At 39.6% G+C, this 14,313-nt stretch overlaps 6 protein-coding genes across 7 annotated transcripts; 2 read left to right on the forward strand and 4 right to left on the reverse strand.

Annotated features, from left to right (window-relative positions):
• Positions 1–2,506: 2,506 nt before the first annotated feature.
• Positions 2,507–3,121, reverse strand: LOC137580600 (putative mediator of RNA polymerase II transcription subunit 12). The gene has a single exon (XM_068294698.1). The coding sequence runs from the start codon at positions 3,119–3,121 to the stop codon at positions 2,507–2,509; it is 615 nt and encodes a 204-aa protein (XP_068150799.1).
• Positions 3,122–4,951: 1,830 nt separating this feature from the next.
• LOC137580851 (protein Mabiki) lies at positions 4,952–5,437 on the reverse strand (the record flags this gene model as incomplete). Its single annotated transcript, XM_068294984.1, has 1 exon — positions 4,952–5,437. A coding segment is annotated over exon 1 (486 nt), but the record flags the coding sequence as incomplete, so codon positions are not given.
• Positions 5,438–7,898: 2,461 nt separating this feature from the next.
• Positions 7,899–8,654, forward strand: LOC137581377 (nuclear receptor coactivator 6). Its single transcript, XM_068295603.1, has one exon. The coding sequence runs from the start codon at positions 7,981–7,983 to the stop codon at positions 8,494–8,496; it is 516 nt and encodes a 171-aa protein (XP_068151704.1). The 5' UTR covers positions 7,899–7,980; the 3' UTR covers positions 8,497–8,654.
• A 541-nt stretch (positions 8,655–9,195) lies between these two features.
• On the reverse strand, positions 9,196–11,818 carry LOC137580290 (uncharacterized). 2 transcript variants are annotated; one of them, XM_068294263.1, is made up of 5 exons: positions 11,787–11,818; positions 10,950–11,054; positions 10,437–10,883; positions 9,748–10,371; positions 9,196–9,688 (listed from the first exon to the last, which is right to left on the reverse strand). In XM_068294263.1, the coding sequence occupies exons 2-5, from the start codon at positions 10,966–10,968 to the stop codon at positions 9,351–9,353; spliced, it is 1,428 nt and encodes a 475-aa protein (XP_068150364.1). In that variant the 5' UTR covers positions 10,969–11,054; positions 11,787–11,818; the 3' UTR covers positions 9,196–9,350. The 2 variants fall into 2 exon arrangements, with proteins under 2 accessions (XP_068150364.1, XP_068150363.1); XM_068294262.1 differs by having other exon boundaries at positions 11,679–11,794.
• Positions 11,819–11,974: 156 nt separating this feature from the next.
• Ski6 (exosome complex component Ski6) lies at positions 11,975–12,987 on the forward strand. Its single transcript, XM_068294265.1, has 2 exons — positions 11,975–12,184; positions 12,246–12,987. Exons 1-2 carry the CDS (start codon positions 12,084–12,086, stop codon positions 12,898–12,900), a joined length of 756 nt encoding a protein of 251 aa, XP_068150366.1. The 5' UTR covers positions 11,975–12,083; the 3' UTR covers positions 12,901–12,987.
• mRF1 (mitochondrial translation release factor 1) lies at positions 12,955–14,261 on the reverse strand. The gene has a single exon (XM_068294264.1). It carries the CDS (start codon positions 14,204–14,206, stop codon positions 13,013–13,015), a length of 1,194 nt encoding a protein of 397 aa, XP_068150365.1. The 5' UTR covers positions 14,207–14,261; the 3' UTR covers positions 12,955–13,012.
• Positions 14,262–14,313: the final 52 nt, after the last annotated feature.

The following is a 14,313-nucleotide window of genomic DNA, read 5'->3' on the forward strand; positions in this document are numbered from 1 at the left end:
GCAAAAAGGGCTTCAAGATCACACTTGTCAAATCTGTTGAAGTGCTCTACCTACATTTTATGAAAGACCAAGAGTTTGACAGGCAAACGGAACTCGGCTAAAAATGGGTTTACCAATCGCTTGCAATTTGTATATCCGGATTGTCCCACAACCATTATCGATTATAGTACAAATGCAGGGTGAATACCTACATACATATTTACAAGATGGTCATGTTTATTGGGACAAACTTCTTTCAAATGGAAAAAATTGTCATTAAGATACTCCAATTACTAAGATCAATATGGACTTACAAAACGTGAGTTAAAACCTATTGGCCAAGTGTTCAATCTCCTAAGCTAATCCCAATCTTTTTAGGGGAATCACCTCATACTTATTGTGATGAACTCCTCGATTCGTTTGATATTGCTTCATAATTCCACTTGTTTGAATTTGAAGTTGTAGGCCAACCCTTTTACCTACTTATTGAATGCATTGCACTTGGATCTTGCATAATGTTTAGCCATGTAGAAAATAATGGGTCCCCTGGGCCATGGCATAAGGAAGTTCCCAGACTAAATGCCTTTCAAGTGCAGCCAACTGTACCGAAAGTTGAGTACAGTTGGCGCAAAATATAATTTAACTTGATTATTCATGTTCATAATTAAGTCTGCTCATTTCCCCCTCTTTCTCCTTTTGGCATTGCGCAACTTGCAGTTAATTACTTTTAATTTTCATTGTAGGCCATTTGATAAGTAATGCCCCAAACGGGCAACTTCCTATGGCCACATAGTGGTAGGAAAATCCAAGAGCAGCTGAAAATTTCCGCTGCAACTAACCAACACCACCCCAAATAAACCACTTTGCACTTGCACAGTAAGCCAACTACACGTAAATTTTAGTTAATTACCAAGTTTTTTTTTTGGTTTTTTGTTTTGTTGTTTTTCATTTTGCTCTTTTGGCTCTCTTTTTGTTGCTTAACATTGAAAATTGCATCGACAAGTTACTTTGTTGGTTGCAAAAGTTTTGACCAGCTCGCCCAAGTTTTGTTTGAACTTGAAGCTTTTTCCAGTTTGTTTTTAGCCACTTTTCGAGTCGGTCAATATAAACTATTGGGGCCGATTACACAAGTCGACTGAAACCGAAAGCTTCCTCTCCATCTGATGTTTGTTCTTTTGTAGACCAACTTGACCTTGGATTGTGGTAAGAGAAAAAAATTATAGAAAACAAATGAGAATTATGCTTGGAAAAATCTTTTTTAAACTTGCTGCTAATTGAATTTTGCAATTCTTTGTTGGAAAATAAATATGTAAATGCAAACTCAATTTAAAAACCCTTCACATTTTAAATACTTAATTTGTATGTCATTTGGTTAAGTATTTTATAATTTAATTTATTACTCTATATCTTTATTAAATATTGTAACAAAATGAAGTAAGTAAGTACCATACACCAGTAAAGCAAATTTTCAATTTTATTAAACAAATGCAAATTCACATGCTTTTTACAAGCATATCTTAGTACATCTTATTGCTGGTACTTAGTAGCTTAACTTAATATTTACCAAATTTAACATAAACTTGATCACTTTACATACTACACGAGTCTACATACCAAATTTGGTGGCTCTAGCTTTTACAGTCTCCGATATCTAGTTGTTCATACAGACAGATGGACAAGGCTAGATCGACTCGGCTGTTGACCCTGATCAAGAATATATATACTTTATGGGGTCGTAGAAGCTTCCTTTTGCCTGTTACATACATTTTGGCGACTTTAATATACCATTTCATTTTCCATTAGTAAAAAAAAGGCATCAAATAATTGAATTGAAATATTTTTTATTACACCTAATTTGACATTTGTATATTTATTTAAATAGGTTTCTAAAATTTAAGATTCTGAATAGCCACTAAGAATAAATTACCTGAGGCCATATGGAGAACTTGTAGTCTGTAGTTTTTTGCAAAAACCTTGGATTTGAACCGAGCACACCTGCCCACCCTGAACGCTACCTTTTTTGCATGGGAATTGTGTAATCGACTTGAGCTGCACAAGACTCATCAACAGATTCAAGGCCATTATTTGTGAAGAACATAATTGTGTTTTTAGTCTTAAACTAACCTTTGACTCAAGATGGACTTAAATCGATCCAGAGACAGCTCACGTAGCTACCGAAGTGGCTGTTGGTTTATGATTCAAAATGAACCAAAGTCTTTAAGAGTAATCAAAGATTCACAGAAGACCCACAACACAGTGACTCTAGTACCCAAGTCATTTGGAATCATTTATATTAATCAGCAGAGGAGTATCAAAAAGCCCAACTACAAAGGTCAATTCCGATTCAGTAAATGATAAAACCTCAAGTTGAATGCATATTTTGTCATGTTTTTTATTTCAACAATTTGTTCTTAATATAAATAAATAAATGCTTATGAAACTAAATCACATTTGAGGGCTGTCATAGTCAATAGTAAATGCCACTCGTCATTTGTCATCTCTCCTTCTTCTGGTCACTCCAATTCTGTCAATGCTGGGCACCAAAGATTAGCATTTGCTGTGAAAGGGCCATTTGCTGAAGGAATTTTTGCTGCTGCTGGGGCAGGGCGATGGGCTCGGGAGCACTAACGCCCTGCTGGAAGATGGCCTGTTGCAGCAATTGGCGATAGTAGAGACTGAGACGAACCTGTTGCTCCAAAATGGCTGATTGCTGGGCACGATATTGTTCGTATTGTTGGCCAAGACGTTGCTCTTGGGCCTGCTTGGCCCGTCTGCTGAGCAGGCAGGCCAAAGTGTTGCGATCCCGACGCTGTTGCTCCTTGGGACTACGTTGACGTCGGCACACGGATTGTCGCACCATATTAGCATGATATTGACTGACTGGGACTGGGGCAGTCTTTGATACTGGAGCTGGGGGTGGAGTGGTTGTTGTTGCCACCTCACGATTCTGGTCATTGTCCAGCCATGGACGAAAGAAACCCTTGGTTTGGCGACGTTTGCTGGACGGTTCCATCTTCAATCCTTGTGGTATTTGATTCTCCTTATTCTGCTCCAGCAAATAATCCATTTCACGTTGGCGTTTATTTGCGGAAAACTTTTTGTGGGTGTATGTCGATTGGTTAATTTGAGTAATATTCTCCATTATGATGATGTTGCTCGTTTGATGTTTGTTCTCTGAATGTCTGACCTTAAGTCTGATAAAGTGTTTATATATCCTGGACATATGTCCATCCGTAGGTACCCACCCATCCATCAGGTAGTATCCCATCCCCCTCTCTCTCTCTCCCCTTGTCAACAAACGGATTAACGCACATCTTTATTACCTAATATATGTGTATGGAAAAGGGATTCCATCTCGTTTTTATGACCTGTGCCGCTGTCCGCTAATTAGTCCTTTTTGTCGGTGATTACCTGATGACCGTTAATCCAGCCTGGCATAGGTAACCAAATGTTTCTACCGGAACTGGAAAACACTCCAAAAGATGCAAACTTAGGGATATTTTAAGGATTTTGTGTTCAACATTTTTATTGACCTACTTGACGCCATTTGTTGCGGGTGGTCCCAAAAACTCACTACCACTTGGCTTGTAGTTTTTTGTTGACCAATTCTTGGAAATCTCTTCTCTTGAAAACTGTCCCCTCACCGCATTTAAGAGAGGTTTTCATTTAGCTGGAATTTTCCTTGTAAGGGTCCCATGAGTTATTGCCTTCTTTGGTTTGGTCGGTTCGAAATTTTACAATATGATGATTTCATTCAAGCGGATCTCATGCTATGCTCTAATAACAATTTTGCAACTCAATTCAGTTGTTCAATAGACACAATCACCCTTGAACTTCTAGAATGCGGATTTTCCCTCATCAATTGAAGATTCCACATATTTACATAAAATTAACTAATCGGTTGTGTATACTAACTAATTGTAAGATCGAATGCATATTATGTCACAGCTGAGATAAATGAGTTCCATTTATCAGTGGGTGTCAACTCATAGAAAATTTATAGTTAGCATATGGAAATAAAAATTTACTACTTAATTGAGGATAATAACTTTCAACAAGAGTCATAGTAATTGCCATGGAAACTGCAAACCAGAAATAAACAGATATGAATAGAAGAATAGAACGAACACTGCAAAAAGGGATCACTGGAGAAGGTCGTAAATCACACTTATTTAGAAAATTGTTGATCAATCTAATTATTAGACCAGCAACTATAATCAAATAGGTCAGCAAATCAATTGTTAGTTGTTTTAGCTAAATATAAAACAATTCGATGAGCAAACATGAAATTCAAAATGGAATTTTCTTTTTAAAAATTCGAAGATCTGCATATATTAAAAGTCAAATTTATTTTGCCTTGATAATATAATTTGAAAATCATCACCGATCCCAAATCGGTTTATTGTTGGACCCAAAATGCATGAGAATCTCACTGATATAAATGATTATTGAAAGATGTTGCGAGGAGGCTTTCGGCAAGGAAGCTGAAGGAAACAGAAAGGAAGCAAAACTTATAGAGGGGAAAAATGTTGACCAATTGATTAGACGTTAAAATTATACGTTAGGGATCTTTGACCATTTAAGTTCATTCTTTTTAAACTTAAGAACTTCTGGGTTTGGATTCATGGTTTTCACAGAGTCGTGGATTATAAAGTTTTCATATATTCTATATTCATTTTACATGACGGTTGACGATAGATCATTCAGCTATAATTTTCATATCCTTTGCCTCATGATCTCTAATGGGGATGTCAATCTGGACATAAATTGCCCCTTAAGCAATTTAAACGCTTTTTTTTAACAATTTCATATTTTGTAATGTATTGTAAGTCAACAGGAATATATACAATGCATATTTAAAAAGAAAATTAACTACTTAATTTAAAATATATTTACAATTACTTGTCTACTTTACAGATTAAGACTTCTGCAGTGATGATTTGTGTTGTGTTAAATGCTGTGGGACTCCTTTCAGTTCCGAGCCATCGATGGGATGACTTTGTGCCAAAGTCTGCTGCAAGAATCTCACATAATACAGACTCAAGCGGATCTGTTGCTCCAGATTGACTTCATGTTGGCGTCGGGAAGCAGCATATTGCTGCTCCAGTTGCAATTGTTGCTGCTGTTTGCTGCGACGATGTCGGAGACTGGCCAAAGTATTGCGATCACGACGTAATTGCTCTTGGGGACTTCGTTGACGTGAAGAAATGTGGGCTCTAACCATGTTGGCGTGATATGTAGTTGTCGTGGTGACTGGTGATGTTGGTGGTGGCGATGCCTTGTCTTGTGTTTCAGTGTCATTGTCTAACCAAGGGCGAAAGAGTTTACGTTGACGTTTGGCCAAGGGCTGAGGAGACTCCTTTGTGATGAAGATAACATCTTCATCGTCAGAATCCTCATTTTGGCCACGTTTACGTTTCAAGGCTCCTGTGAACTTTTTATGTGTATAATTATCCATACTCGCTGATGATGATCCTTAAGCTTTGATGTCTTCGAGGCGACTGTGCTGACACTTCCAGTCATCGGAATCTTTTATGCAACATTAGGTAATCAAACAATGCTGCTGCAATAGAGGTATTCCCATTTTAATCCTTTTGGATTTCATGGGTTTTGTCGATTCGTTGGGTATTTCCCCATCGCACTTCATTCAACCTTTCAAGGGGTCAGGTAGAGATCACCCAAAGGTTAGGTAGTTGGTAGGTGCTCTTCTACTAATCCGACACCGGCTGGCATCTTCCACAAGGGTGTCATAAACCAGTTGTCCTTTTCAGTGTGCGTCCTGTTTACATCTTGAGACGCGATTTTCTTCGGAATTACCTGTCATGGTTCTTGTTGTTGACCAGACCTCTGCTTTGTAAGTAATCCTGGCGCTCTCAAACCATTTTTATGACTTCAGTTCACGTCGTCGTGGATGCCAGCTGAAAAATTCTCTTTCACAAAGGTGTTTTCCAGATTCAGAAAACAATTTTCTCTTCTCTAGCCGCCAATTGCTGCTGGCTTTAACCATTATGTCGAGAGTCGACAGTTTTTCTTCTTCCCTGCTTTCATTCAACATGTCTGCCATTGTCCATTGATTTATGCTGTTTCAGTGTCCTAAGCGGATTTACTTGAGGTGGGCTTGAGTTTCGTTGCAGAGTGCGAGCCCTCAAGTCAATAAGCCTCATAGAAAACTCTTGGCTATTGCTTACACTAGAGCCTCACATTGAAAGATTGGTATATTGTTTTGCTTAACACAATGATCGATTGTTCGTTCGTTCGTTCTATTTTCTTTTTGGGGGAATGACCTTATGAAAAGAAATGCACCTACCAGGAAGTGTTGCATCATTTAGAGAGAGATGTTCCTGGAATATTATTCTGAATGCGCGGGGAAAAATGTGGGAAAGTCGTTGCAACAATTGATTTAGTTTTTTTTACATGGTTTTGTACATGCTTTTCCCTATATAAACAATTATTTTTTTATCTAGAGCTAGAGCGGAACAATTACTTTTGTTGCTAAAAGTGTCTTTCCAAAGAAAGGATATGTCCGATATTTGTTTTTCTTTGTGAAATTGTGTCACCCACCGTCGACATTGAAAAGCCTTCATAAACAAGTTTCTCTAACTAAAAACTGAACTAAACTAATCTAAAAACAACTAACGCACTCAAATGAATTGAATAAAACCCATCTGTTGGAGTTCCTCATCCTTTTGCAGGGTTAAAGTTAAAGAATCAGGAGCCATTTGTATGCCTGGAGCTGAGAAACTGAAGATCTTTAATGTGATTTCTAGGGGCAACAGCCTCTCTTGCCATTGGGTCAGTTTTTAAATTACAAAAATTAAACTATATCTGTTAACCAATCCATGTGCACATCCTTGTGTAAGTTGGAGTCCATTGAATTACAAATTGAAGTATCTACATCGAACTCTTATGTCATTCACCTCTGTGAGTCGTATATCCCAAACTCAATTTATGTTATCAATTATACCTTTCTTTGATTGATTCGATTCAATAGAGTGAGGGTCGAAAGACAACATCCTTATCTCACAGAAAATATATCAAGTAACCTTATTAAACTTTTATAGTGATATATCATGAAAATCGCAAATCTGAAATTGCACTTTCTTCTTAACCCTGACAATTTCTATTTCTTTTAACTAAATTTAATTTGATCTTTTTAAATATTCTGATACACTTCAAAAGCATCAACTTTCGATTCGTGTGTTTTTCTTGAGATTATATCGACATCACGAGTAACATCAATAAATTGTCTACGATGCGACGTGTTGCATATTGATATGGGAGGATTTAAGTTGAAAACGAAATGCAGAGACACACGCAATGTCTGAGAACGCTGTGCCGTGATTTCGGGAAAATCCCAAATAAATTTCCATTCAATGACCATTGTGACTAAGCCAACCGACCAGTCTACAGGCTGCCAGAAACTTAATGAGCCAGATTAGCGGTAAGACAACGATAAGAAAACCCAAAGAAAAAATCACAAAAGATAGAAGAATAAAGAATATGAACAGACACTGACACACATCAAAGAGAAGCAAAGCGCAGGCGCTGACCTAGGTACACATCGGGAATCGAGAAGAGGCTTCTAGAGAAAATTTGAAATAGAGGTAGACGACAAAATACCAGGAAAACGTTCAAAATAACAGAACCAAAACCAGAAGACAGTAGAAAGAAGGTGCGAGAGCTGGTAAATGAAAAATTAATTACAAAGGACTTATCAGGTAGACCTGCTCGAGATGTCAGGTAAGGAAATCCTTTCTTTTGTCAAACATGATTTTCCCATAAAAACACAGAAGACCAAGTCGGAGTCTGACCCTTAATGAGCATCCCGAAAATGCTCTTGTTGCGCTGCAGCAGGTAAGAATCGCCCACATATATAAAAACCAGGTTGCGCATTAGTCTCAATCACAGTTCGATACGAGATACCAATAGAGCAACATCGCCAAGAGAACCGAAAAATATCTGAAAAATAAAAATTAAAATCAATACCAAAATCTATACATAATGGCACCCTCAAATGTGGATTATCAAAACAACGAAATGGAAATTATGAATTACAATCATAAGAAATTCGAAGCAGTTAACTATACTCACAAGAAATTTGGCAAAAAATCAAATAAGGAAGTGAGCACAACGCCACTTTTTCGTCCATATGCCCTGAGTGAGAATACGCCAAGGAAACGTCGTCAGCGGGAGGAGCAAACCCAAGTGCCGCAGCATCAGTTGCCGCCGACACCACCAACCACACCACCCCAGATGCAACAGCAGCAACAACAAACACCTCTTCAACAACAATATGCTTATAAGCCACATCCTGACCAGCAGCAACAGCAGCAGCCTCAGCAGCAACATCATCAGCAATCCTATCTAAGCATGCCTATTAATCATCAAGCCTACTCATTGATGCTACAGAAGCAAAGAGCTGTCCTTCAAATGCGCCAACTGCTCAGCATCAATCCAGATGCCAATACTTGGCCATTGGAATGGCGTCAAGCCCTCCAATCGCTGCTGCAGCAGTAGGTCATCCCAATAACTACATATAACTTACATAAAAGGACCTCAAGCATGGAGCAAATGTTGGAGTAGATGCGATGCGTGATTTATGTTTTGCCTAGCAACCAGTGATATAGACTACTAAGTGACCCCCAACACACACAATGATTGTACAGAATTGACATTGAATGAAATACCTAATCTCTTTAGACTTATTGTATATAAAGACTTATAAATATATGAAAATCAAAATGAATAAATAATATTTAAGTGTAAACCAAAAATATTTTTGTGTAATTTATAAATTGGGATAGTGAAATCAACTTGGATTAGGCGAGGGATCGAGTGCGACAAGCAACATTCATTTTAAACAAAATTTGGCAAGTACATATATGAAGTTTGGGAGAAGGGAGTGTCTGTATTTAAAGATATTCTTACTGAACAGTTTGAAATTCAGCAGCCTGAAGGCCACTGTCTATTGCTTATCGCCAATGCAATCTTTTGAACTTGGAATTCGAAGTGTTGGCAGAGGAGCACTTTTTACCCTAGGCCCAAATCATGTAAAGAGCCAAAACATTTATCTACTTATTTTACATGATCCAAATATCCTTCATCCGATAATATAACATTATAATCAAGATCAATTTGAGTTATTAAGCCACTTTTAAATTATGTTACTTAACTTAGTTTTAGGAAATACTCAAGTTAGGCGCTGCCTGTAAAGAATTTTTGATATTTGAAATGATTTGCTTTAATTTGCATTGTTCTGAATTGTAAATATATAGATGTAAAGTCAAACTAAAACTTTTTTTTTAATATTAACTTAAAGAAAAATTATTACTTTTACGAGTTCACTTTTAGGCAACATATTTTGGACTAATTTACATTGAATTGTTAAATCCCAGACGATCAAAAACAGAGCCCGCTTGGTCGCGTGGCTTACGATTAGAACCAGCATTCATGCTATTATGTCGCCGGGGTGCTATGTATTTCTTTTGCGGTTCACGCGGTGCTGAAACTTTGGCGGAACCGCCACCGGAGGCAGGTGTGCTGCCCAATCTTTTATGGACGGGCAGAGTATCCTGACGGGTCAAGAATTCATCGCTGCGTAGGCGGATTGCCTTGCCCTTGACCGGACTTAGACGATTAACTGGATGATTTTTCTGCGATGTTGATGCCTTCATGTTGTAGGTCTTACGCGTGGCATGAAGTTTCGAAACTAAAAAATAAATATTTTTAATTCACGTGTCTTAAGATTTGTTTATTCCTAGTTTTTACCTTTACCCAAACGGGCTTTGATGTTGTGGGCAAAGTTTTTGTTGTCTCGCGTTTTCCAGGTAATCTCTGGAGCAATTTCTCTCACCTCTGCTGTGGAGGCGAATTTAACGATTTTTTCAGTCGGCGTTGAATGCATATCGACATCCACATCACTATAATCAGACTCGCCATCATTATCAAAGAAATTCCGATCATCTGCACTGCCATTGCTCTCATCCTCATCGCTGTCATCGTCGCCGCGTTTCAGAGGAACCTTATGGACAAGCATTACCTTTTGGGCAATATTTTTGGCCTTAACAATGGGAGAATTCTTAGTAGCCCCTCTTGCATTAGGCCCGCCAACACCGCTCGACTTTTGAGTGTTTTTCAATATGGACTTGATTTCCTTAGTTAGGGATTGTTGTTCAATATTTGTAGTTTTTCCCCCAAGACGAGCAAAGACCGAGCTATTACTCGAAGTGGCTGCTACTTTCTTAACGACGCCGCCGCCGCCGCTGATTGAGCTGGTGTGAACCACTGAACTGGACACAATGCCCTCCTGGGATTCATCTTCACTAATGCCAGTTTTTTGTAGACGTGAGAATATATCCGACTTTTTGGAGCTGCTTACACGATCCGAGTACACTACAAGAGATGATGGGAGACGGGTTAGAATCGGATAAATGGATCAAGTGTATAGTTTCTCTTACGTTTTTCACGTTTGGCCAGTATTTGTTTGCTTCTTTCGGTGGTCCCTGATGGCAGGGTTACCTTATATTTACCCTCATGTTCGGGCAGGACACGTCTGGCCGGTTTTGTTGGTGGTAAGACCGCTGTTGTTGTTGTTGTTGATTTGTGGGTCGGCACTGCTGATGTTGCCATTGACTTGACCTTATTTCTCCCTGGTGGAGATTTCGAAGTGTTATTCACCTCTGGCGTTAGCACTTGATCCCTGGCCAGTTGATCACTAACGTTTTTTGAATGCCGCAATATGGCTATTATATCGCCCATCAGCGTTATTCCCATCTCCCGTAAATATTCCTTATTCAAATCCAAGAGCATATCATCTTGTATGCGATTTTCTACAAAGATATGGGCATATCCCGCTGCTGCAGGCGATGGTATTCCAGCGGTGTTAAAAAACTTTACCCAGCGTGCTGTGAGGAGATAAAATCAAATGAAAATATATTTTTGAAAAAGAATTCATAATATTTGTTACTCACCTGCGCTTGTTTTGGACATGATGATTGGTAGTTGAGACAAGCGCCAATCTCAATATTATTTTTTTGATTCAATTATTATTCTATACAGGTTTTTCACAGGTAATACTAAAATTTAAATCAAAATTAGTACAAAAATTAAAACATAAAGAGTTCGTGGATCTTTTAACCTAGTGGAATTGAGAACTAACTAAAATATGCTTCGAATGGCCCCACTGTGTTGAATGAATATCCTGATTTAGTATAGACGGACGGAGAATATATTCTGGCATCAAGCCTCAGTGCCGAAGAAATGCTAGGATACCACTAATCAAAGTCCATTAGATGGGCGCCAATTTTAGTATTGTAGTATTGAATGTGACTCCTACTGAGCGCCTATGATATAGACTATGGCACTGAACTACTTATGCCGAATGTTTGCAAAAATATTGAAAATATAGTTATTCTAGTGAAATATTCGAAAAAAGCAGCTACAGTTTCCATGGTTTTTTTTTCAACACTGTTTGGGTATGTGCATTGGTGCTAAATATAGAATTCGGTCTTTTTAAAATAAATTCTAAATATTTATAGTTAAAGACAAGATTGAACACTTTAATTGGAACAATACTTGTCTGTGTGTATGTGTATTATTGAATCGTTTTGTTTGTTAGTAGTGCAGAATTGAAATATTTAGAGTGCGTGGGTGACCCGCGATGTTATATGTATCTACCCACGCCACAACGAAACACACACCCGCTAACAACAATCTATGGTCCGTTTTCGCACATATAACTAAATTTAACGCTTTTAGTGTCTTAAATTAACTTGAAAATTAACAAAAACAGAAAGAATGGTACCAACAACAACAAACTGGCGATTATTGTTCGATAATAATATCGATTAAAACTACCGATATTTTCCGATTTTTTTCGGGCGTTTTACTCACGCGACTTAAAACCCGCGAACAAGTTCGAGCGGTTCCATTTTCGCGCTTTAAATCGCGTGAGTAAAACGCTCGAACATGTTCGAGTTCGTGAGTAATCGATCGAACATGTTCGATGTTGTGTTTATGCCGCGAATTGTAAACAAATTGCCGTCCACGTGCGTTTTTTTTGTATTTTTATTAAATAAATAAATATTCGCCACTATTTATATTTGATGGCCGCCAACTTTGAGTTACTGAGTGAGCAGGGCCTTCGCTTGGATGGGCGCCGGCCACATGAGTTGCGCCACATCAAGTGCAAGCTGGGTGTCTTTGAGTAAGTGCGACGAAATGGACATGGGGCAGTCGAATTTATGTTAAATTCTTTATTCTGACAGGCAACCCGATGGCAGCGCCTATATGGAGCAGGGAAACACCAAAGTGCTGGCCGCTGTTTATGGTCCACATCAGGCCAAGGGCAAGAACAAGTCCTCGGAGTCCAACGATGTGATTATTAATTGCCAATATAGTCAGGCCACATTTTCGACAGCAGAGCGTAAGAATCGTCCCCGTGGGGACCGTAAGTCACAGGAGTTCAAAATGTATCTACAGCAGGCTCTAAGTGCGGCCATCAAGTCCGAGCTGTATCCTCGCTCACAGATCGATGTCTATGTGGAGGTCCTACAAGCGGACGGAGCCAACTATGCCGTGGCTCTTAATGCAGCCACATTGGCTCTGATCGATGCTGGTATTTGCCTCAATGAATTCATTGTGGCTTGCACAGCTTCTCTAAGTAAATCAAATATTCCCCTCACGGACATCTCACAAGTCGAAGAGATCTCTGGCGGACCCAAACTGACTGTAGCTGCCCTACCGACTTCAGAGAAAATTGCATTCCTGGAGATGAGCGAACGCTTCCATATTGATCATTTGGAGACTGTCATCGAGACAGCCATGGCTGGCTGCAGGGAAATACGAGATATTCTGGAGGCAGCAGTTAAAGAGCATCTTCTGCATATCGGCAGTGCGGCGGATTGGGCCAGAGTTTGTTGAGAGTTCACGAAATATAATTTAAACTACTATGCCTTAAGTGTAATTCATTCAGAATTCTTCAACAAAACATTAAATTTATTATAACAACTCGCTAGGGTTAAAAATATATTGACTAACTCTTTTGGCTATTAGCTAGATCCTCCTTTGGGGGCTGCCATGCTTCTAGCATCTCCACCAGACGTGCCTTACGTTGCTCCAACCGTAGCTTTTCAATCAGCCCAGTCAGCTGCTCGCCACCCTGCAGAAATCCATTTAGATTATGTAAGGTGCCATTCTGTATCCTATGATCTGTGATTCGATCTTGGACAAAATTGTAGGTGCGTATCTTTTCGTTGCGATTAAGGCTGCCTTGCTGGGCTTTTTTGGTTGCCATTTTAGTGGCCTCAGAACTCTCCAATTGCTGTTGGACTAAGCGCGCCTGAAGACGCTTCAAGGCGACTTCACGATTTTTAAGTTGCGAGCGTTCCGATTGCGCCTCCACAGCCAGACCAGTTGGCAAATGGACTATTCTAACAGCAGAATCTGTGGTATTCACATGTTGTCCCCCGGCCCCGCTTGCACGTTTCGTCTCAATGCGCAAATCCTTCTCCGCTATATGAATTTGGACATCCGCTGGCTTGGGTATCACAGTGATCGATGCTGTGCTTGTGTGTATTCTACCGGATTTCTCTGTGGCCGGCACCCGCTGAACTCGATGCACTCCTGCCTCGTAACGTAGCCAATTATAGGCATCCTGATCATTAATTAATATGTTTGCATGTCTCAGACCACCTATATCAGTGGTTTCCCGGGCAAATTCCTCGTAGTCCCAGTCCATGTGATCGAAATAGCCTGTGTACATTTCGTACAGTTCCTGGGCAAACAGCATGGCTTCCTGGCCACCAGCTCCGGAATTGATTCCAAACAAAAGGGACGGATAAATCTCATCATCGGCCAGAGTCAATAGTTCCTGCAACATGGTTTGTTCCTGTTTGGCCAACAGATTCGTATAGACTTCGTTCTCCTCCTCCATCAGTTGTCTCATATCCTCATCCTTCTCCTGTTCCAAGTCCTGCTTGCTGGTCAGATTACGCTCCAGGACACGTCTCTGTTCGAGGGCATTAACCACGCCCTCCAATTGCGAGAGGCGGGCATAGGACTTGCTATTGCCGGCTGCATTCATTCGCAAAGCGTAATATTCCTGACGCAAGCTCTCCAGATACGATTGCAGCTTCTCATTCCGAAAGCTGAGTGGTTCAGATGAGCCGCTGGCCCAGCGCCTAGAAATCCCATGAAATCGTATGTTTCGTAAATGCCTTAAAAACATTTTAAAAACTGTGCTAAATTTGTTGCTCCGTCTGTGCTACGAGATGAACAACTGTTATCGGGAATCGTTATCGAAAAGTGGGTGAACGTAGCACCCGCAGTCACACA

The sequence above is a fragment of the Drosophila tropicalis genome, unplaced genomic scaffold (assembly GCF_018151085.1).
Source record: "Drosophila tropicalis isolate 14030-0801.00 unplaced genomic scaffold, ASM1815108v1 contig_845, whole genome shotgun sequence".
Taxonomy (NCBI): domain Eukaryota; kingdom Metazoa; phylum Arthropoda; class Insecta; order Diptera; family Drosophilidae; genus Drosophila; species Drosophila tropicalis.